Here is a 22156-nt window from a genome sequence, read left to right as displayed (position 1 = left end):
ACTACTTTACACTGGCAAGTCTGTACCTCCTGGTAAAACGGTTAGACTTAAAAAAAATCAAAACAAGATTAAGAACTTGTATTTAAAATATTGTTAGTTGAGTTTTTGTGTCATTATTATTTTTTAAATTTTGTTTTATTTTCACAAAAACCTCCTCAAATCTGGAGATAGTACATTTGCAGAACAATCGTATGTCCACGCTTTTGAAGATCACTTTTAATCTTGTACCATGTGAGGGCAGTATGTAGCCATTTGTTCTACATAGATATCTTTCTTAATTCCCTCCACAAAACCTATTCAGTGAGATCGATGCAAATACAATATTGAAGAAAGTAGACTCAGTATCCAGTCTGTACCGATTGCAAATTATATCAGTAGTAAATGTAATGAAAAACTTCAATTTATAATCGAAGTTGCCAAAAAGCTATGGCTAAAATCATACAAACTTTTATCCTGAAAATTAACATTCAACAGGAAAGGAGGGGTTACAGTGACAAAAGATTTGGAACGGAAGAGTAATTTCTATTCATACAGATAATTACGGTCATGGTATCATTTGCTCAGTGTTTCTGTCAGATCCACAGAGTATAGATGTTAGGGTTATTAAAGATCAAATCCATACAAATACCTAACACCGATGGTCTTGTCAAAGCAGATAGGTTATTTTTCACCAACTGCTGTTTAGGAGATTCCTTGCCATTATAAGCTGCTGAGCCGAATGCTGCTGTTGATGGAATATGATCTATGGCTGTAGCTGGCAAGAAAAAAAAAAATCTTTACAATAAATGTTTCTAGATCGGGACTCCTAATTGACATAATAAAATGATCATTTACTTTAATAGAGCCATCAGGATCCGTAAGAGTCACAAGAGAATATTCATTGTGAAGTTCAGAGATATCACTGTAGCCACTATCATCGATCACCTTTAATTTACATAAGGCTAATGGAAAAGTAAACGTTTGAGGAATCGTTGTTAATACAAAGATATCACTCATCAGTTTGTCTTTTAATATTAAGGCTGCTTTTCTCCACTGATGCCCATACAATCCCAGCAGTAACGAGTATTCTGGTTACAATGCAAAACGTCTCTTAAAAGATAAGGATTGCTTTGGTTATGAACAAGCTTCACATCACCTATCTGTATTATTTCCTAAAATTTTGTACATAAATCTGGGGGGACGAATGGGCAGTGAAAGGACTTGAAAGCAGGGTTCCTTCCTTTATTCATACGATATTCTAAATCTATTCGATTTTTTTTTCTTGCACGCAGTAATGTGCTTATTTATGTCTTTCCACTCATAGAAATACACACAAATACACACACACGGAGCTGTAAGAGCACACATTAACCCAGAGCATTCTCCTTCTGCGTGGTACCTGCTTGTGGAGTCCCAGGCGGAGGGTTTGGGGGAGGCTCACTCGTGGTGCTCCCGGAGAGGCCTGCGCTCTCTGGCAGTTGGCACACCGTGCCTGAACAGGTGCTGGATGAGGACTGCCGGCCTCTGAGTTCTTAAAGAAACAAAGAGACTTCTTATCCACTGACAACAATGATAGCTGCTTTTTTTTTCTCTGCGTGTTTGACTTGGTAATTTCACATGTGAATTACTTAAAGGCCACAGCACTTGGAAGGGTGGAACTGATGGCATCAAACATGCCATCCTCTTATTAGGGCGGTCAATTGCTTTTTACAGCTGCACTTTAAGGAGTCTTTCTTTTAACTGATCCGTCTTAGGTTTTACATAGACGCCAGTCCCGGTAATATCCAAGCTTAGATGACAAAAACCAGAGCTCGAGTAAGACAGCTTCATTATCTTACCTGCCCCTTTCCAGCAGATTACAGATCCTTTCGTCAGAGCTCCCTGTGCATTCCTGACCAGATAATACTTTAAGTGTTTCTGTTTCTTGGGCTGAGTGGTCAGTTTAAGGTTAATGTGATTTGAGAATTCTGTAAAGTAGCAGAAACCTTTCTTGCCACAGCCAACACAATTGCCAGAGAAGCCTGATAAAACAAACAGTACATATAATCCAGCGAGACAGGTTGGTGACTGTTAATAACTTCAAAACATGACTCTTCCCTGGAGAAACACAGTTATGTTTTGTTTTACAGACTTAACTTTGTACAAACATCATCACCCAAAAAATATTGCATCAAGTCCCCTCTGCTGCATTTTGGCTACTAGATTGTAAGAACAGAGCCCCCACGTGAACAGAAAATGTGAAATAAGCCACATTTTTCATTTTCTCCCACTGGAAAAAAAAAAAATCACAGTGCCCACTCATTAAGTACCTAAAAGCATTAAAACAAAATATTTCTGGCTGAACTAGACTGAATACACACTTACCACCACAGAAAGTTTTACTTCTTGTTGAATTTGCATTGAAACTGAACATTCAAGGGGGCCTCAAGAAATTAAGTATATTTAATTTACTATATTTAGTAAGATCTAAGTTCATTTAAGTACCAAGATTCTACTACAGATGTTTGTTTAGAGAAGAAAAAAATACTAATGCCTTCTTAGGATATTGATTTAAGTAGATTTCTCAAATTATATGGCTGGACTGTGTTAGCACTTCACAACACTTCAAACTATTTATGATTACAAAAAGAACATGTCTGCAACTTTAGAGAACATGACAGAGATGCAATCCTTGCACGTAAAGAAGCTCATTGTACTCAGGCTTAATGGGGCATTTCCAGGGATCCCGTCATTTCCTCTCATTCTGAGGTATAAAATTTGAGCTTCAAAGAGGACCTCATGATGGTGATGCCATTATCAGTGTAAATAAAGAACAATCCTTGAACAGCTAATTAAGACTTATCTGCTTTTCATTCTTAAACAACTTTATTTTTCCATTTTCCAAAGTACTTCCATAAGAAAATTTTGTACTGCAACTGAACAATTATCTCAAAATATTTAATATTTACAAGGAAATCACATAGTGTTTAAATAGAAGATAATGTTCCCCATGAAAATTTCCCCTCTATTCCCTAAGCATGCCTTAAAGCATGGAGGTTCTTTTTATTTTAGTACCATCTAATGGTCATCTTGATGTGTTATCACAGGAATTTCAAACCAAAATTGTGTGTTCAGTCAATTGAAAGACAATAAAAATAAAACAAAGGAAAAGCATGTTGTGATACCATAAATATGGAGAATAACATTGGAAATATTACAACTGCACCACGCTAAATAAAATGAAGAGCCAATTATGAGAATTTCCATCATGTTTCAGACCAATTACATTTTCGAATTACTGTTCAATACTTCTTAAGGCAAGAGAACTAACACACAGACACTGAAATACTGTGCTCTGTAAACACCTTATTCTTGGTCTACAACCTGAGTATTTTCATTAATTTTCAAATTGTTCAGAAGAATTCATTAAAAATTGAAGCTTATGAGGCATTCAGTCTGTATCTATGGCAATAAGTGAACAATAACTACTGAAAGCTGCCCATTATATCACTGAGGCTGATAGGTAGAATGATAAGCGTCATTATGACTCATAAAATTGGGACAAGTCAAGACTGCTAAATCCTCTGTGTTGTATCAGTCAACACAAAAGCATCTGTCTAACATCACAGAACCTTCAGCTGCTGCAATAAAAGCAACAAAGGGAAACAAAACTACAATGGATGTGGTAAAGGCTGTAGAATTTACATGCATTTTAGGCAGATTAAGAAACTACAGAAAATGATTCTGCTAGCAAATGAAAACTTCCTGTACATCTTGGCAGTATACTGAACATGAGCAGCAGCACTGCAGTTTTTAACTGGTTGCCACTTACAAGGCTGTATTTTTTCCGAACAGAAACATGAGGAGACCATTTCCAAAAGTAAAATAGAAGTACCTTTACCCTTTCTAGGTTTTATTGTTTTGCTGAAAGTGTCCAGCTGCTTTCAAAAGCCACATGGGGCAATATTTCTGCAACAGAAAGTGGGGCAGTGGATGCAAAGTCTTTTCATGTGGACACTACACCAAACACTGCTGATAACTCTTGTAAATCATCAGCAAACTAAGAAAGATTTAACAAAAAGTACCTTCTACCTGGAACAGCCTTTTGCCCCATGTCATCTGTTTTCAACTTTGTCTGCTTGGCAGAGTGCACTATTCAAGGTCTACTGGAGAATTCGTTTTCACCAGCTATAGTATACAGGTGAGATTTAATAAGAATTAACAAACCTGAAGAGTCTACTTGTTTTGAAAACTATATGGAGAACAATTTAGAAGTTTATTTTTCAGTTTTCCATTTAAGTCAAGCTATCATCTTTCACCTCAATTCTTCCCACCTCCTCTGAGCTGAGTTCTTTCTGGAAAGCACCTGCCAACACTGAATTTCATCTCATTCATTCAAACTGACATTTTCTCTGATGACACCACAGATACAATATAGCATGCCTTCGTAATTTCAGTGCTGTATGATGTTCAATCATTACTCTTTCCAGATGCTTTTCAGATTGAAGCATCCACTACCAGCCTTGCAGCAGATGGAGTAAGACTGGGAACAGTATTCATCATAATGACTTGGGGGTCCTAGTGAATGTAAAGCTGGACATGAGCCAACAGTGTGCTCTTACAGCCAGAAAGGCCAATGGTATCCAGGGCTGTTGTGAGACCCCATCTGGAGTACTGCATCCAGGTATGGGGATCCCAGCGCCAGAATCACATGATCATACAATTGCAGGGGTTGGAAGGGACCTCTGGAGATGATCAGTCCAACTCTCCTCAATCTTTTCTTCTCCAGGCTGAACAGTCTCAGGTCTCTTAGCCATTCCTCATAAGGGAGATGCTCTAGGCCCCTCATCATCTTTTTTGGCTCTCCACTGGACTTCCTCCAGCAGGACACTGTATTTCTTAACTGAGGACCCAGAACTAGACTCAATATTCCAGGTGTGGCCTCACTAGGGCAGAGTACAGGGGAAGGATCATCTCCCTCGATCTGCTGGCCATGCTCTTTTTTAATGCACCCCAGGATACCACTGGCCTTCTTGGCCAAATGAGTGCATTACTGGCTCATGGTCAACATGTTGACCACCAGGACACCCAGGTCCTTTTCCGAAGAGCTTCTCTCCAGCAGGTTGGCCCCTAAATTGTACTGACACACACAGTTATCCCTCCCCAGACATAGACTGTACAGTTGCTCTCATTAAACCTCATCAGGTTCCTCTCTGCCCAACTCTCCAGGTGTCGCTGAATGGCAGCACAGCCTTCTGTGGTGTCAACTACTCATCCCAGCTTTGTATCATCAGCAAACCTGCTGAAGCTGGACTCTCTTCATCTAGGTCACTGATGAAGTTGAACAGGCTGGATCTACTACCGACCCTCATTCTTTGCGTGCCCTGTTCACATACAATGGCTGGAGCTAACAGCTGATAGAGAGGAGAGTTTGCTTTATAAACAAGACACATTAAATATTCTTCGATATATCATAGAAAGGACAAAGGTCAGGGGAGTCAGGGCAGCCATAATGTGACTCAATATATCTATGTCATGCAATTGATTTCACAAGAGAATTAGAAATCGATGCCTGGAGTTTTGGGGCTAAAAGCCCTTCACCTTTAGGTCAGCAGATCAAACCCAACTCTGTTCAGTAGTGACTTAAGGCTGTTACCCTCTGAAGACTGTTTAATCAGAAGATATTAGATTGCATCTGATATCTTATCAGGTGCATTTGCTTGGATTTGCCCACATCACAGTGCTCTATTATCCAAATGATTCTTGTGGGTCCCTTCCAAATCAGGATATTCTATGACTCTATAATTAAAAAGAGCTTCAATTCTAAGAGCCCCATGGTCAGTAGCAGGACCTTGGACTAAAAGGATGTGAAGCCCGAGCTATCTCATGACTGGGCAATGGTTCCTTTGGATTACCAGTGAGCTTGCGCTAAGGGTAAATAGAATACTTCAGGGTGGAAGGATATCTATCACCAGTTGGCCCAGCTGAAAATTTTCTTCCTGTTTCTTTTTTTTTTTTTCTCGTTAAATGACTAATGGGGTTTTAATTAATGCTCATATGTATGTAATGTTAATATTTTTTTGAAAGTTTCCAACTTGCTTAACACTGACAATTAGTATGGTTTTAACTCTTCAACAAAAATATTTCTTCTGTTCAGTTCTACTCACAAGCAAAAAGCACACAAACACTGACAATGCTTCACTTTTTCCCTTCCCATTCAGTACCATTCCATTTGAAGACTGAAGGCCTGCATTTAAAAAATAAATGAAATTAATATGTTTAAGTTGAGACTCCACTGTACGAAAACTTACTACTATTACAAAAGCCAAATAGAACAGTGTACATTCTAACGGAAGTGCCGCAGATTTTATACTGCAATCTTTTCATCTTATAGTCTACAATGCAAGCAAACTAATCTTTTCCTCTGTTGTCCTGACCTCAGGGACCCACTGGAGAAAAAAAAAAAAAAAAAAAAAGGGATTTCTTATTCCCTGCTAGGAAAGTGGGCAGCTGTTAGGTCTTTTGGGAAGGAAAATGATGAGTGAATAGCTGCTTTGTTTGTCATGAGAGACCCTCCTTATGAGTAAGAACTGGAGGGAAAAAATGAAAAAGAGAAAAACCTTTGGGGGTGATGCATATTAGCTGCACTTACTAAGAAACAATAAATATCACACTATTGCAGCTCTTCTTCCAGTCAAGAATTCCTTCAGGCTACAAAACAAAAAGGAACAGTTTTCTAGAGCCAAAATTTGAATTTGTTTTGCAGAGCAGCATAACTTGGGATCTAACTTGATTAGTGGAGATATACACAATACATTCACAGGCTCCTCAAATACAGAGAACTCTATGCTTAAAAAAAGTTTTCCATGTAATAAACCATCCATTGTAAAAACAAGAAAACAAAACACCCTTGCTTTTCAACAGGGACAACTTTCATATTACGAGCACATGTTCCTAGATGGTGGAGCAACTCATTAGCAAAATCAATAAATTGGCACAATATCAGCAGCCCCTCATGGGAACAAGGCCATAAGTCAAAACCTGGTCAAGAACTCCTGAGATGTTTTGTTTTCTCCTGGAATTTTTGTATGTTCCATACAAAGAAATTATTTTGGGAAAAAAGGAATCCTACAGTAGTCAGCAGTAACTTCTCTACAAAAACACAATATCTTGACAGGGAAAAAAAAAAAAAAAAGGATTTTTTTTTTAAATAATATGGTTAAAGGGTTAAAAGTGATGTGCCAGAATCACCAATAAACCTTAGCAAAAGTGTGGGACATACTCTGACTCACAAAGATATCTAATTTCAATTCAAAATGAATTCAATTCAGAAAAGCTTCAGGAATTACTTTGTGTTGTTCTGAAAGGCCAAGATCTTTGAGGGCAGCATGGTTTAAATTCAGAATATAAAAATAATCCTTCTGCTCTATCTTTAAAAATAAAAGTATCAAGAAGAGCTCCTATGCCTCATGGAGTCTACGAAAAGTTTTTATCTTAAATTTAGCGCAAGACAGTAACTGTGTTATCCTAATAAGCAGAGAATTTAAAACGAGTGGTTCTCTCCTTTAACTTACTACATCTGAAACTGTGACTACTGATGTCTGCTTCTAATCTTAGTTACCTAGATCTGACTTGCATCAGTGTATGAAAACCAGAATTAAAAAATCATTTCTACTTACTATATGGTCTATTCTGCCAATAGTATTCCATCCCCATGTCAATGAGATCTATCATATTTTTTCATCAGGAAACTTTTTTTTTTTTCAACTTATAGATGAAGATTTTGTATCTTAAAGGTCCAAATGCAAATCCTTTCACATTTAATCTTGTTATAGAATACACAAAACTTATCCTAAATTATCACTTTTTCTTTTTTTGCAAAAGAACATGATTCACTAGAATTTAAATGTAGAACAGCCAAAAATGAGCATCCAAGTTGTTTAGAAGAAAACAGTATTAATTAAGAAAGCTGAGGATGCAAGTAGTATAAAAACCTCTCAGTTATGCCCCCGTTGCCTTTTTCTGTTCTTGTTTAGCATGCAATTAACAAGTACACTACTTCCTCTCCACTAACAGCCTGAGGAACTTAAGCTGTTAAGAGTGCTAGCACTGAGTGATTGGAGTGGTACAACATTCCTGTCTTTATCTTTAAAATGACAACACGTGGGTAATTTATAGTCCTTCTAACTCTTTTACAATCACTAGTCAAATCTACTGTGACCAATCCAACTCTGCAAGATCACATGAGGAAAGAAATTACTGTACACAGAATGACATTATCCACCTTCACACTATGCTGTCATCCCAAATGCCTTGAAGAGTGGCTCAAACTGAGATAACAACTGAGTTCACGTCATATCCCTCAGTGTTTGTGAAAGAAAATGGTTAAAGGGCACAATGACAAATAGTTTCTTTCTGCTATCCAAAGCTCAGACTGGTACACAGATAAATGACGTGGCATTTTTTGAAGAAAATAATACATAATTACCCAAGAATGTCTGGCTACAATAAGAGCTCTCCCTCTATGTTACATACTTTTTGCCCCAGTATATAAACTATTCCACTTCACTAACTTCAATATTTAGTTCATTAATTCACATGATTGTGGAATGCCCCTGATTGTATTGATTTGGATGAGGATAATGGCAATCATAATGGCTACAAGAAAACAGAAAGACTCTATTTATGTCAGAAATTGGACACTTAAATTGGCAAAAAGCAGGAAAAATTTTAAGTACTCCGCACAATTTGCTTTCTTAAAATAATATGCATTGTAAGACTGAACTCAAACAGTATTACTTGATTACACATTAAGGAAAAATTTCAACATAGGCTAGGACCCAGAATTCGTGCTATTGTTTAAATATAGTGGAGAATACGATCCCTGCCCCCAAAAGAATGGATGAAAATGGTCATAATGGATGAGGCTCTGGGCAACCTGATCCAGTGCTTGATTTAGTGGTTGGCAATCCTATCCACAAGTGGGGGGTTTGAAACCATATGATCTTTGAGATCCCTTCCAATCCAAGCCTATGATTCTATGTTAATTCTTCACAGTACAAACTATGGTCAAACTGTTTACATGTATCTTGTAGCCAGAAAGGTTCACTTTGACAGATCTACACTCTGTCCAGCTATGTTAGTATTTGGAAAGCTAAAACAGGGAGCAGTACAACTCCAGTTACCAGATGTGTAGCTCCAGCAACTAGGTCATAAACAGACCAGACAATGACTTAATTCTTGGGCTAATGAACAGAAGATGATGAAGAATTTCTGATGAATTGGCTTACTCTGTATCTTTCCAAAGTAAACATAGCCAGCTCTGAGTTGTTATCTTGTTGTGCATCACCAACAAGAGTTACTGTACAAACACAACAGAAACAACATCTGCTGAACGCACTCTGCAAAAAAAAAAAAAAAAAGACTAGCTATAACTGTAGACCACAGAAGCGTTCACTTACTGTGACCACAAACACTTACCCAACAGGGCATTGCGCCCATTATCATCTGGAAGGAATCTTTTATCCACAGCACACACTAAGAGGTGATCAGGTAAATTTGGTGACTTGGCGCCAACAAGTAAGAACCCTGATGGTACATCAATATGTTCATTGGAAATCGAAACCAGCCTCAAATCTTTACCAGCCTGGCAGAAACCTAGAAAAAAAATCAATTCAATGCATTTTAAGTTGAGAAGACTTCTCTCTTTTTTACAAGTAATTGCCTTTGTTAAAGATCTTCCATTAGTTTTAGTGAAAAGCAAAGTGGTATCCTGTGAGGTCAAGAACAAACTAAGAGATAGCTTTTTTTCCCTGCCTTTTGGTCACCATAAACAAATAACATCAGTACAATAAACAAACTCAAATTTGAAAATCCACAGTGAACTTTCGTATGAAAATGTTGCGCAACATCACAGATATTTATGGGCTACTTACTAATGTCATTGTAACTACAGTCAGATCTTCAAAAATGCAGATAATAGATCTAAGTATCTAGTGAATTTCACTGGCTTTCCTGTTTTTGTCTGTGGTTTTTGTTGTTGTTGTTGTTTGAATAATTCTTACAGCAACATTGAATTATGTGTGCTTCAAATAGTAAAAACTGATGATAATGATTGTTATGCCTGTGAACTCAACCCTGCCTTGTTCTGTCCTTATGCCGGGTGTTCTAGCACAAACAGTAATCTGCCACATTTGGTAAAGACCTCACAAAATGCAAAACCAGCCAAGAACTGTCCAGCTTTGTCTAACAGATAATGAACAGTGGAATGTTTAGGATTTCCATAACATAAAAATGATTTTGTTCTGACGAGTTATAGGGAAAGACTACAGTTATACCTATTTCAGCAGGTCAAAATGCCTTCTGATTGCATGTTTAGTGCATTTCTTACCATCAGTAGTGCAACATCCTTCCGGGGGAGGTTTCATCTGGTAAGAAACAGGACTACTTGACTCTGAGCCTTCTTCTTCCTCCTCTTCTTCCTCTTCCTCATTATCTGCTCTGCTGCCTGCTACAAAGTGTGATAGCATAAATGTCTTAGAAAATAGAAAATGCTGGCAACAAATCATCGAATGAACAAGGTGACCCAGTTACAGAAAGTATTACAGAAAACTGGATTCTCTTCTCTTGACAATGACTTTAACATCGTCAGCTCTAAAGCTATTTGCTCTTTCCGTGAAGTTCCAACTTGCAGTCTTATGCTTACAACAGGATGTCTTTGATTAAAAAAAAGAAATAGCTTTTGCCTCAAAACAAACAAACAAACAAACCCAAAAGCATGACACAAGTGCACCTGAGGAAGTAAAAAGCCAAGTGGCAAATAAAAAAAAGCCTCTATTAATTATTAAAAAAATGATCTCTATTTTTAAAAGAACCTCATGAGTTTGGAGGTCTAATTCATGGTTAGAACTCTTGTTGATCACAGTGGTATAACTGTATCCTTTATTTATAATATTAACAGCCAAAACAAATGCAAATTCATTACTTTAGAACACCCTGGCTGCAGTCCAAGTACAGGTTTTTATCAGTGAGGTGCTGATTATGTCCTTGGTACTGTAGACTGAAGAAACAGTTCCCACTTGAAACTAGGTTGAACCACAGCTGATATCACAGCAAGAAAACCTGACTCTCGTGCAGTCCATTTCCTACCAGAACCCGGAGCTCTGAGTAAAACACTGCTGCTCTCTGCACAACGTCAAGGAATGGCAGATGTCTGGAAGACAATGCACAGAGATCTGCACATGGACTATGCCATTCTAACAGGCAATTTTGAATGCTGAGGAAAAGAATATATCACTTAGGCTTTTATTTTAGATGCTTTCACGTGTTTTACCTTCAGACCCTCTGCTGCATACCACTTTTCCAGTGTTCTGGTTCCTTGAGTTAGTATTTTTAATTATGGATTGCTTGCTAATAGAATTAACCTGCTTATTCTTCATGTGTATTACAGAGAAAGAATTTGAAATACATGTTTTAAGTATTTAAACATCAAGCCCGAGCATTGGTGAACACAGATAAGGGCAGAAGGCTAAACACTTCTGTTTAAGGGCATAGTCCAAAGATAAAAATGCTGAAAGTGAACAAAGAGAAAAGTGAAGCTCTTTGTCTCTAGTATTTAGGACAGGGATAAGTTATGTGTTATGACTTAACCTTGACTAATGTCTATATGCATCAGTAATAAAAAGACAGAAAAGAAATAGAATGAAACGTCCTACTACTGGAGCCAAGGAGATTTGATGTTGTATCTAAACCAACTTATGTAAACATGGCACTTTCAATTTACATAGCTTCAAATAATTTTATTGGCACTTGTGCTTGCGTAAGTGACCACAAAGGCATACACTTACAATAAGTATGCTTGGTATTTTTTTCAAATGTAAATGTAGTGACCCAAAAACTGTAGTCACTGGAAAATAATTGGTTGTGAGTTCTTTGCAAAAAATGAACTGTCCAGGTGAGAAGTGTCCAACTTGTTTAACTTGTCTCTGGCACTGACCTTGACTACATTACCTTGTCTAAATTATTTATACCACGCCTGTTCCACCATAGGAAAACCAGCTGTACTGAGGACTAGTAAGCAGTAAGTTATGGCCAAGAACAGTCCAAACATACAAACAAGACAATGTTGGGGGCAAGAAAGCATAACAAGATGGGTGGACAGGAGCTTACACAGAATCCTGAGGATGGCTTTCTGTTTCAGATGCCTCCTGGGTCTCAGAGTACAGGGATTCATGTAGCTAGGAGTGGACATTTCCACTCATTGTGAGGTTGGAGTATAGGATGCCAGAACATAGACCTCTCCCACCTAATGAACAACCTTGGCAAAACTGTATGTCAGATCCCATCAGAGTTCCCTTGTTCTGAAACTTCCATGAAATTAATGTTCTCCACCAGGCTGTTGTGGGATTAATTACAGTTCAATTCTGTTGCCATTAACTGCTAAGAAAACAGAATCAGCCTCTCTTGGTGTAAAAAGTTCCTTGTTGAAAGCCTTGAATGAAAGAAGCTACAGTAGTGTGAAATAGCACTTTTGTTCCTCGACAATTTATCTGCTCCTGTAGCATCATTCCCAGGTGATATCATAATCAATTTTGTGACATCGCTGTTGGCATGGAAAAAAATATTAAATCCTCATAGAAGTATTTAATAGAAGAATCACTTTGTGTAGAGACAAAGCAGCATAAATATTTAAACAATGAAGGTACATTCATTCGTATGCCCTATGCGAGCAATAAAAAAATAAAATGATTAATGATGTGTAAATGGTGAGCAGACTTATTTCTGCAAGGGAAATTTCCTCAGCAGCTACAGTAAGGTAGCAGTAAAAAGTTTAATCCATGCAAAATACTTCTTTCCATTACTATTTCTTGGGTTGCTGTGGTTTTTTTTTCTTTCCTTTTACATTACTGCGGATCATGAACTGTTATGCATTCTGCACTGCATATCTCTAAGCTGTCCTTAGCAAGGTAAAACAGCATAAGCAGATCTGTTCAGAAGAAATGAAACACCAGCCTGGTGGCAGAAACAGTTAAATATTAAATATAACCTTGCAGCAGCACTGAACTATGTGTATTGGAGGATATCAAAGCACCGAGTTGTATTATGAGTTTGCTTGTCAGAGCTACAGTTCATCTAAATTATATTATTTCTATGAAAAAACAACTGAGCAAATGGAACTTAGAAAATGATCTTCTCTAAACAAACAGAGAAAGTCCTGTGTGCTGTATAACAACTTGAACAAGATTTACCAGCATTTATATCCTATGTTTTTACCTTTACAACAGAATAACTAAAAGTATCATGCCAAAAGTAGATATAAACATCCTTAATAATCAGCTGCAACTTTCTGTACCTTATTATTCACAACAAACATTACAACTGTATCTCATTCAAAAATCTGTCATTTTTTAACCTTCATTTACTGTATAAATTCCAGCAGCATATGATAAATTATAGGATAACAGACCTATGTTCTAAATCACCAAAGATTTCTCCAAATCTTCAGTTTATACATGCATATAAATCTGAGCAAGCAGATAACTTAATTTTGCCAAAATAAAAGACAATGCATTTGCATTTTAATTGAATTCTAATATAAATATTTATACATGTATTTAGATCGTAATATATCCAAAGAAAACCTCTGAATACTACAGCTTTTCTGCATTCCTATTTTAAATGTTTGCGCCAACCCCTAGGAGAGCAAACAGCAGAACTGTGTTGGAGCAGAAATATAAAGTTCACTAATTCCTACCTTCCAGCGATGACAGCTGCTGTTCAGCTTCCAAATACAACTGAGAGAAGATCGGCCTGGGAACTAAGTTGTTTGAGCGGAGAGAGGCCTCGATAGAATTATGCAACACTTCTTCAAACCTTGTTGTCTTGAGCTGTCCAGCATAAGAATTTCCCATCTTCTCAAACAAAAAGACAAGGAGAAAAAAGAAAACAGATTTCAGTTTTAGTAGTTAGAACTCAGTGATTGCACATTCATGTCAGACTGCAACATTTCTCATGAAAGAGAAAATCCCATTGTCCGCAGAGAAAGGCATAGGAAAGGAACATTGACTGCAGCAGTGGCTGAGCTGATCCTGCTGGTAAATTACAGGAAGTTATCTACAAGTAACAGCTTTCTGAAATTCAGGAGAAAAGCTTTGACACCTTCTTGAAGACGTGGCTAGAAATCTGAGTCTAGTAATTCTATGGTTTGTATAGCAATTGAGGAGATGCATTTTCAGTAGTCAACAATCTCACGTGTAAAACAGCCTGTTTTGTATGATTTGAGCAGAATAAATTGCAAGGGATTTGGGCAATAGCACGGTTTGGTGTAGTTACCTTTTCATGGCCCAATCATGGCTGAAAACTCACAGCCAAGGTAGGTCAACATACAGTTTAGAGGTCTGACTTAGGAAAAACAGCACTGCTGTAATGTGTTGTAGAAGATGATGGCTTTTTCTTCTCACCTTAAGCGATATTTTTCCATGACAACAAGTGTATTTTTTGTAAAGACATTTTGTAAAGACAGATCCATTATCTAGTTGATTCTGCATTTCATTATTAGGATCTTACTGTTTGTGAAACAGCGTAATTCACTCAGACGGTCGGTGAGAAGCCAGCTTATTCCAGCTGAATATCTCAGCATTTCCTTCCCACGTCCTTTACCACCGGCTGCTTTCCCGCAAATACAATGACCTGGTATAGCCAAAAGCCATGTCAGCTTTCTTTTTCTATTACAAAGTAGCTCCTGCCCTGGGCCCCATGTCCTTTCCCTCCTCACATCACTGTGAATAGAAAGCATGAAACGTTTCCTGTTTGTGGCAGTAATTCCAAAACACTGAACGGCCCCTCCTTGGTGCTGGGTTCTGCCTGGAAAATGAGCCTGTTGGGAAGCATCCTGCAGGAATCAGCCGAGCAAAAGGAAAGCTACTTGGAAATCACATACGAATCTTCTCAGGAAAAAAAGCAACATACAAATCTGAAAGAAACACCATGCAAATTTGACCATTTGGATATATTCGTATGGATTTACAAACCTTATAGGCATATAAAACCATAGCTCTGTATACTTTTTGGTACCATTTTAGTACCATATATTTAACTACATGCTATATACAGCATTAACAGAAGCTCAATGATAATTATATAATAGTGCATGCGGTGTTTACAGACATGATCAGGAAAGGAAGTAGGCATGACTGAAAACATAGGTGAATGTACACAAAATTAAACACAAATTAAAAAAATTTCAGTGTGTAGAACTGATGAATCCATTCACTGAAGGGTTAAAAAAATAATAAGATAAAGCATGTTAGCTATGTTCAGAGCTAATGTGGAAGTGAGGATGCATCCTCTCTCCCAATAGAAGCAGCGGGCAATTCCCTCTGGCTCTTCTCATTTCAAGTTTTAATTACTGCTTCACCTAGATCAAACCCAGCTGATGATGATGAGGAAATCCTGTCTTCAGTATTGTCCCTAAAAGGATGTATCAGAGGCGTATGCACAAAACCCACAGTTGGTATAATTCATTTTAGAGTTCAAATGCTATTGCTAAACAAACTCACTAATTCTAGTCCTAATTTTAACCCATGGTTCAAGCTTTATATGCCAACATCAGTGCAATAAAGGCAAATAGTTATCAAGATACCTAGCAGATATGCCATTCTTTTTAAAATCTCTCCCCATGTTATGAATAATATTTTCTCTCGTTAGTTTGGAGGCATCTGGTGGCCAGGGACCCATCTCCACATTTTCAGTGCCAGGAACTGTATGGTTCTGCACAGTCTCAAAATGCTAGACCAAAGAGAAATAAAAATGAAGGAAAAAGCACTCAACATGGTTGTATTCAATGTCATACCTTCTGTATTGGAAGTACCACTCAGCTACCGGGCACTGCACACACTTTTTTTTTACATAGATTGCTGTATTTCGAGGCAAAGACACAGCAAGAAAAAGACTGGATAACATCCAAAAGATTTTCTGTACTTAATAATTCCTGATACAGCCCTCAGATAATATCCAGAAGTTTGACAGCAGTTGCAGAGGCTTGCCTTAAAAGGGGCTGGATTTTACCCATTCTCAGCATGACCAAAGAAAATTGGTCTACCTGATTTCCAAACTTATTCATTTACTTCTTGAAAATCTTCCATAGGGCACATGAAAAATAGGAAGATTTAAAATTAATCTAGAGGGAGACACAATATTTTCAGATGACCCAAAAGCATTGAATGCACATAAGTACACACGCAGAACTGCTTTAAGCAATGAAGTGTGAAGGCTGACTTGCTTATTGACACTATTTGTATCTACTAGTGATGGATGACAAAATACTGCAGTCTTTCAGTATATAAACTCTCTCTTATTGGTACAGACAGCTGTTATTCTGTAGTGTTTATTAGGAACAACAACAGATGCCACATTTACTGGCACCTTGCATACTTGTTATATACAGCCCACTAGTGGACACATCAGAAACCCTATCTCTAATGCTGAGGATGCCAGAAATTAGCATCACTAGATGATAAGTCTGGTGTGACCTAACAGTGCAGTTACACTATTTATACAAGGTACAGACCCTGGCATCCTTTGCAACACAGTCACGGTTTTTCTTCCACTATAGCTCCAATTTAATAACACTGATGGGTTTGTACAGCAAAACAGAAACTTTTTGGATTTGTACATGCAAGCTCTTGCGTACCTGTGGGCTGTCAAACTGTCAGACACAGTCATAAATTCAGGAATACACTTCAGAAGACACGGGCAATATTTTAGAGACATTTTACATCAAGCACACACTACTGGAACCAGAAATCATCCACTGCATGAGATTTGTCAACATCAGCCCGTGCCATTCAGAGCCCCAGTAATTCTCTCAGTTGTGGGAGAGGTGACTTCCATGAAGCAAGCAGGGGAGAAGCCCTGTGATGGTTGTCAGCCTCTTTTCTTTAAAGCTGCCGAGACTGTGGCACCTGAATTGTAAACTGCTGACTCTGTGGCACCAGGAAGCAAAGGCTTTGAGTCCTATTTTCCTGCTTCAATGAGCTCAGCGTTCCCAGCCCAGATTTATGCCTCTCTTGGATACAAGTGGGTGGCGCAGGCTGAAGTTTCAAATACATGTGAAATTCCAAGCCATGAACATAGATGGCAACCAGATCTATTAAAAAAAAAAATCACAGGGCAACAGAAGGGTAGCCCTCGACCCCAGCTACTGATAAATCAAAGAGCAAGTAACTGTCACAGCCCGTTTCCATGGAGAGCATGCAGAGAAAAATACTAGTCAATACAAAGGGGGGAAAAAAACAGGAAGGAAGACCTGGACCTGGGAGAGCTGCTTACAACCACAACAAAAAGAATAATGAAAGGAACACAGATGCCTAAGAAACAATTGCAGATACAGCTGAAGTGGGTCAGGACAATGTATTAGAAACCCACAGATAAATGCTGCCAAAGATTGATGACAGGCATCTGAAAATGCCTGTGAAGTATATTAGTCTGAAGATGTTAGGAGTCCTGGGCAAACATCTGTTTGTCATGGAGTGGAAGGCAGGGCTTCCTAGTTATTTGGCTTTAGCTTTGGCTCTCAGTTCTCTGATAGCATAGTCCAGGGCATGAAGATCTACATGTCACAGCTAACTGGTCAGAAAGATTTATTGAGCATTCAGCCTAATAAACAAAGTATATGGGGAAAGTAAAAAGTAGAACTATGTTAGTTGTAAGAGAAAAGCTCTCTAGTTCCAAACAAGGAACTGTCAGGACTCCTGTGGTAAACAGCAATTACTTAACTAGGAAATACAGAATATGATTCAGAGTTAATAGTTTTGCCTGTTGGTTACATACTCATCTTCAGGTTCAACTGCAATTGAAATCGTCAGGTTCTGAAGACAAAGGCCATCACCTGCCCTGTTCTGCTATGGCCCTGTACTCCAGCTGATGCAATTTTATAAAATGCCTGTTCAGCTACAAGGACAACACCTACCATGAGAGCCATGACAGCGACTGGTCATACACAGAGCAGTGACCAGCAGAAGGAGGATATGCCATCTCCAACCTAGAATGGAGGTGCTTGGAGAGAGATCTTTTGACTGCTGAAAGGAAGATTGTAACGTACTGGTGACTTATCAGATGTAGTTGTCTATAGTAAAAGTGTATTAATGTTTTGTAAAGACTGAAGATCTAGCATAGCAGATCCAGACAGAATTTATCCTACACCTTGGACAGGATGAGTGTCACAGAATCAAAGAACAGTTTCATTGGAAGAGATCTCTGGAAGTATCCTAAGGAAAAACATAGGTATCAGAGAAAAGAAATTAATCCAAGGCTTTATACAACTGCTATTGAAATAAGACTGCTACGAGAACCTTTGGCTTTATCAAAAACAGAAAAAGCAAATCTGTGCAAGCTGTGCCAAGAAGGTTTTAAAATGTAGTCAAGGGATCCAAGTGTAAAATTAGGAAGCCATTGCTAATCACTGTAGTTGAGAGGTGTGAAGGAAATTAAAAATGTTTGTATCCCAAGTTTTCAAGAGTCACAGGGCTTCAAAGGAACCCCTAGAGATCATCAGTCCAGTCCCCTTGCTAAAGCTGGTTCACTACAGTAGGTGGCATAGGAAAGCATCTGGATGGGTTTTGAAAATCTCCAGAAAAAGTAACTCCACAACTTCTCTAGGCAGCCTGTTCCAGGGCTCTGGTACTCTCACAGTAAAAAAAAGTTCTTCCTCATGTTTTTCTGGAAATTTCTGTGCTTCAGTTTGTGCCCATTTTCCCTTGTCCTGTCAGTGGTCGCTATTGAAATAAGTCTGGCCCCATCCATTCACTCCCAGCCTTTAGATATTTATAAACAGAGATGAGATCTCCTCTCAGCCTTTTCTTCTCTGGGCTGAACAGTCTCAGGTCTCTCAGTCATTCCTCGTAAGGCAGATGCTCCAGGCCCCTCATCATCTTTGTGGCCCTCCACTGGACTCTCTCCAGAAGGACACTGTATTTTTTAACTGAGGAGCCCAGAACTGAACTCAGTACTCAAGGTGTGGCCTCGCCAGGGCAGATTAGAGAGGGAGGATCACCTCCCTCAACCTGCTGGCCATGCTCTTTTTAACATACCCCAGGAAACCACTGACCTTCTTGGCCACAAGGGCACACTGTTGGCTCATGGTCAACCTGTTGTCTACCAGGACACCCAGGTCCTTCTCTTCAGAGCTCCTTTCCAGCAGGTCAGGCCCTAACCTATACTCATGCATGTAGTTATTCCTCCCCAGGTATGGACTTCAGCACTGACCTTGTTGAACCTCGTCACGTTCCTCTCTGCTCTACTCTCAGCTTATCAAGGTCTCACTGAATGACAGCACAGCCTTCTGACATGTTAGCCAATCCTCCCAGCTTTGTATCATCAGCAAACTTGCTGAGACTTGACTCTATCCCTTCACTCAGCTTCTTGATGAAGAAATTGAACAAGATTGGACCCACTACCAACTCCTGGGGAACGCCACTAGCTACAGGCTTCCAATTAGACTCTGCACTACTGATCAGAACCATCCAAGCTCTGCTAGTCAGCCAGTTCTCAGTCCACCTCACTGTCAACTCATCTATCTCACACTTCCTATGCTTCACTAAAAGGATGTCATAGGAGACAAATAGCCTTGCTGAAGTCAAGGCACACAACATCCACTGCTCTCCCCTCATCTACCCAACCAGTCACTACACCACAGAAGGCTGATGTCTAAATAACAAATAAGAATTATATAGGACTTGCAAATGATTTAAAGAGGAATATTTTCCCATTTAGTTGCACATTTTTTTGCATTTTAAAGCTGCCTTGGCATTACTACTTCAGTATGTTATTTCTAAAAGAAACGATAAAGGACAGATAAAAGAAAAGATTTTAAAAAATCATAATATGGGGTATCAACAGCTGAACAACTACAGTTTTAAATTCAGAACAATATTCATATCCTTTTGCAGGCAACATGAATAAACTCCTGAGATATCTTTAGCCAGTTTAGATATTTATGATACAGAAGCTGCTCAGAGTAAATGTCAGAGTAAAACAGTACAGCAATGGATACATTTTCCCATTCTGAACAGTCAGCACACTTATGTAATGACCAAATAGAATAACTTCTATTTTTTTCTTTTCTTTTTTAATAGGAGAATGGTAATATGTCTACAAGCCCAGTATTATTACAAAATAATTTCACTGCTATAGCAAGAGGAAGTTCATAGATTCTATAAGATGAGGTTTTGTTTGTATGAATCATGGTTTTAAGTATCCAAATCATTATCTATTAATAGTTGTCTGGAAGGAGGAAGCATTCTCTATTGAAATCAATAACTTGTTCAAAGCTCAGTGTTAGAAAAGCAGATAACTCTCTGAACACAAGTTGGAACAATCTAGTAACCTCAAAGTCGATCAATATTTCTAAGGTTAAGTAAAGTCTCTAATAGCTGTAATACAGTCCCTATAAAATCTATATTAAAAACAACAGTCTGATTAAGAAGGAAGAAATCCTAGGGCAGAATTCTAGATGTAGCTAAGGAAACAATTTGGAAACACTGAAAAAGTGATTCTCTTCAATAGTAATGATAACAAGTATAAGATATTCCCTATGGCTTCAGTTCAGGAACAAGGCAGTGTAATCATGTTTTATTCTTCTATTTCTGTGATGCTATCTGCAATTACTGACAGTGATCTCTTAATCTTTGAATTTGGAAGAATAAGTTATTTTTGACTTTCTGCATTACCATTTGTCTCGCATAAAAGTGATCACATGAGCTAAATCTATTCCCACGTGTTGTATTACATTTTTAATTCAGGAAAACTGAAGGAGCCTTTTATACCTTTCACACGTACACAATTCAGCAAGATACATCACAGTGTTTCCTGACTGTCACGGCCTGTTTTATTATCAAGTAACATAGAGACTACATCTTTAGAAACAAATAAAATGGGCCAGGAACTATTCTCTGAGGCTCACAGAACACATAAATAGTATTATAGGTCTTGGTATTATTGTCTTTACTAATAGCTTAAAACAAGGTTACTTAATCCAAAATGCCTTTTGGGTACAGTCATCCTAACTTCCAAAATGTGCCAGGGAATTGCTGGAGAGAACATTAGCACCAGAGAGCTGCTAATATGAGCAAGGACAACACAAGACTTATTATTTAAGAAAACAATCTGTTTGTTCATGTACTGTGAAATTAGCACTTGTATGACAAATAAAAAACTTCTACAAGTGTAGAAAATAGGTGGGCTCAGAAAACTGAGGGTTATGATACAAATACAGACTACGGGAAACATCTAAATACATGTCTTCATTTGAGACCACTTCCAGACCAATATTTTACTATTTACATGATGCTCATCTAAATCTCGATAAAGGTTTTGACTTTTTGTGGTTAGTCTTACTGATAAGGAGAAAAATTGAAACTTCAAAAAAGTGTTGAGAAATGAAATGATTATTGTCTGCTTGGCCCAAAACTGCAGTCACTCTTGGATCTTCTGATTTACATCCACATCTGTGAAGTAATTTGTTCCATTGCAGTTAAACTAGTATATCAGTGAAAAGTCTCTAGCTGATCACTCTTTCATAGATGAATAAAGTTATGGCTGTTCAGCAGACCACATTTGGCCATTGCATTTTAAAAGTAACATTAAATCTTTAACTTAAACCACTGATACCTTTTCCAGAAATTCCAACTCTTTTTCTGATACCAGGTCTTAGAACTCATATATCTCCTGTGGAATTGTATTAGAAAGGCTATGGGAAGACCAGATCAGATTAAACTTAATCGTTTCCTATTAATGCTACTTTTGTTACGGAGTTCATGATTAAACACAGAGGCTGTGATTAAGGTTGATGGCAGGTCACAGAGAACATAATACCACCATCTTAATACAGCCAAGAACAATTCCACCAGTTTCCATAAAGAAAATACACTGAAAGAATATTGTGACTCAGACCAATATACCACTTTCTTTTTGTTCTGTTACCTGGTATCTTATTTTGATTTTGAAAATTAGGCTGATCCCAAGCACAGAATTTTTCCTGCATTAGCAGTGAGATGATTTCTTCCAATGACTCATGTTTCCAAGCAACAGGAGCCTGGAACAAGAGTGCTGTTTGAAAGGTGCCAAGCTTTCAAGTGCCCTAGGAAGAAGGGCAGAAGTCACCAAGCTTTTTGGCAACATTAGATCCCATGCCAAATTGCTT

The 22156-nt window shown here is 38.1% G+C and overlaps 1 protein-coding gene across 4 annotated transcripts in view; it reads right to left on the bottom strand.

Annotated features, from left to right (window-relative positions):
- The window catches only part of GREB1 (growth regulating estrogen receptor binding 1), an 86340-nt gene that overhangs the window by 40074 nt on the left and 24110 nt on the right, over positions 1-22156 (bottom strand). For 3 of the 4 annotated variants that reach the window (XM_004935766.5, XM_040698125.2, XM_046939478.1), the window contains exons 2-7: positions 13712-13868; positions 10349-10468; positions 9439-9615; positions 1818-2000; positions 1379-1510; positions 629-754 (exon numbers count right to left, since the gene is read on the bottom strand). In XM_004935766.5, coding sequence (XP_004935823.2) covers positions 629-754; positions 1379-1510; positions 1818-2000; positions 9439-9615; positions 10349-10468; positions 13712-13868 — 895 coding nt within the window. Of the gene's footprint in view, positions 1-628; positions 755-1378; positions 1511-1817; positions 2001-9438; positions 9616-10348; positions 10469-12126; positions 12517-13711; positions 13869-22156 lie in introns of those variants that run through there. The other variant, XM_040698123.1, reaches the window with a different exon arrangement.

Source organism: Gallus gallus, chromosome 3 (genome assembly GCF_016699485.2).
Source record: "Gallus gallus isolate bGalGal1 chromosome 3, bGalGal1.mat.broiler.GRCg7b, whole genome shotgun sequence".
NCBI classification, from domain to species: domain Eukaryota; kingdom Metazoa; phylum Chordata; class Aves; order Galliformes; family Phasianidae; genus Gallus; species Gallus gallus.
Note: the sequence above shows the minus strand (reverse complement) of the source record. Positions and strands in the feature narration are given on the sequence as shown.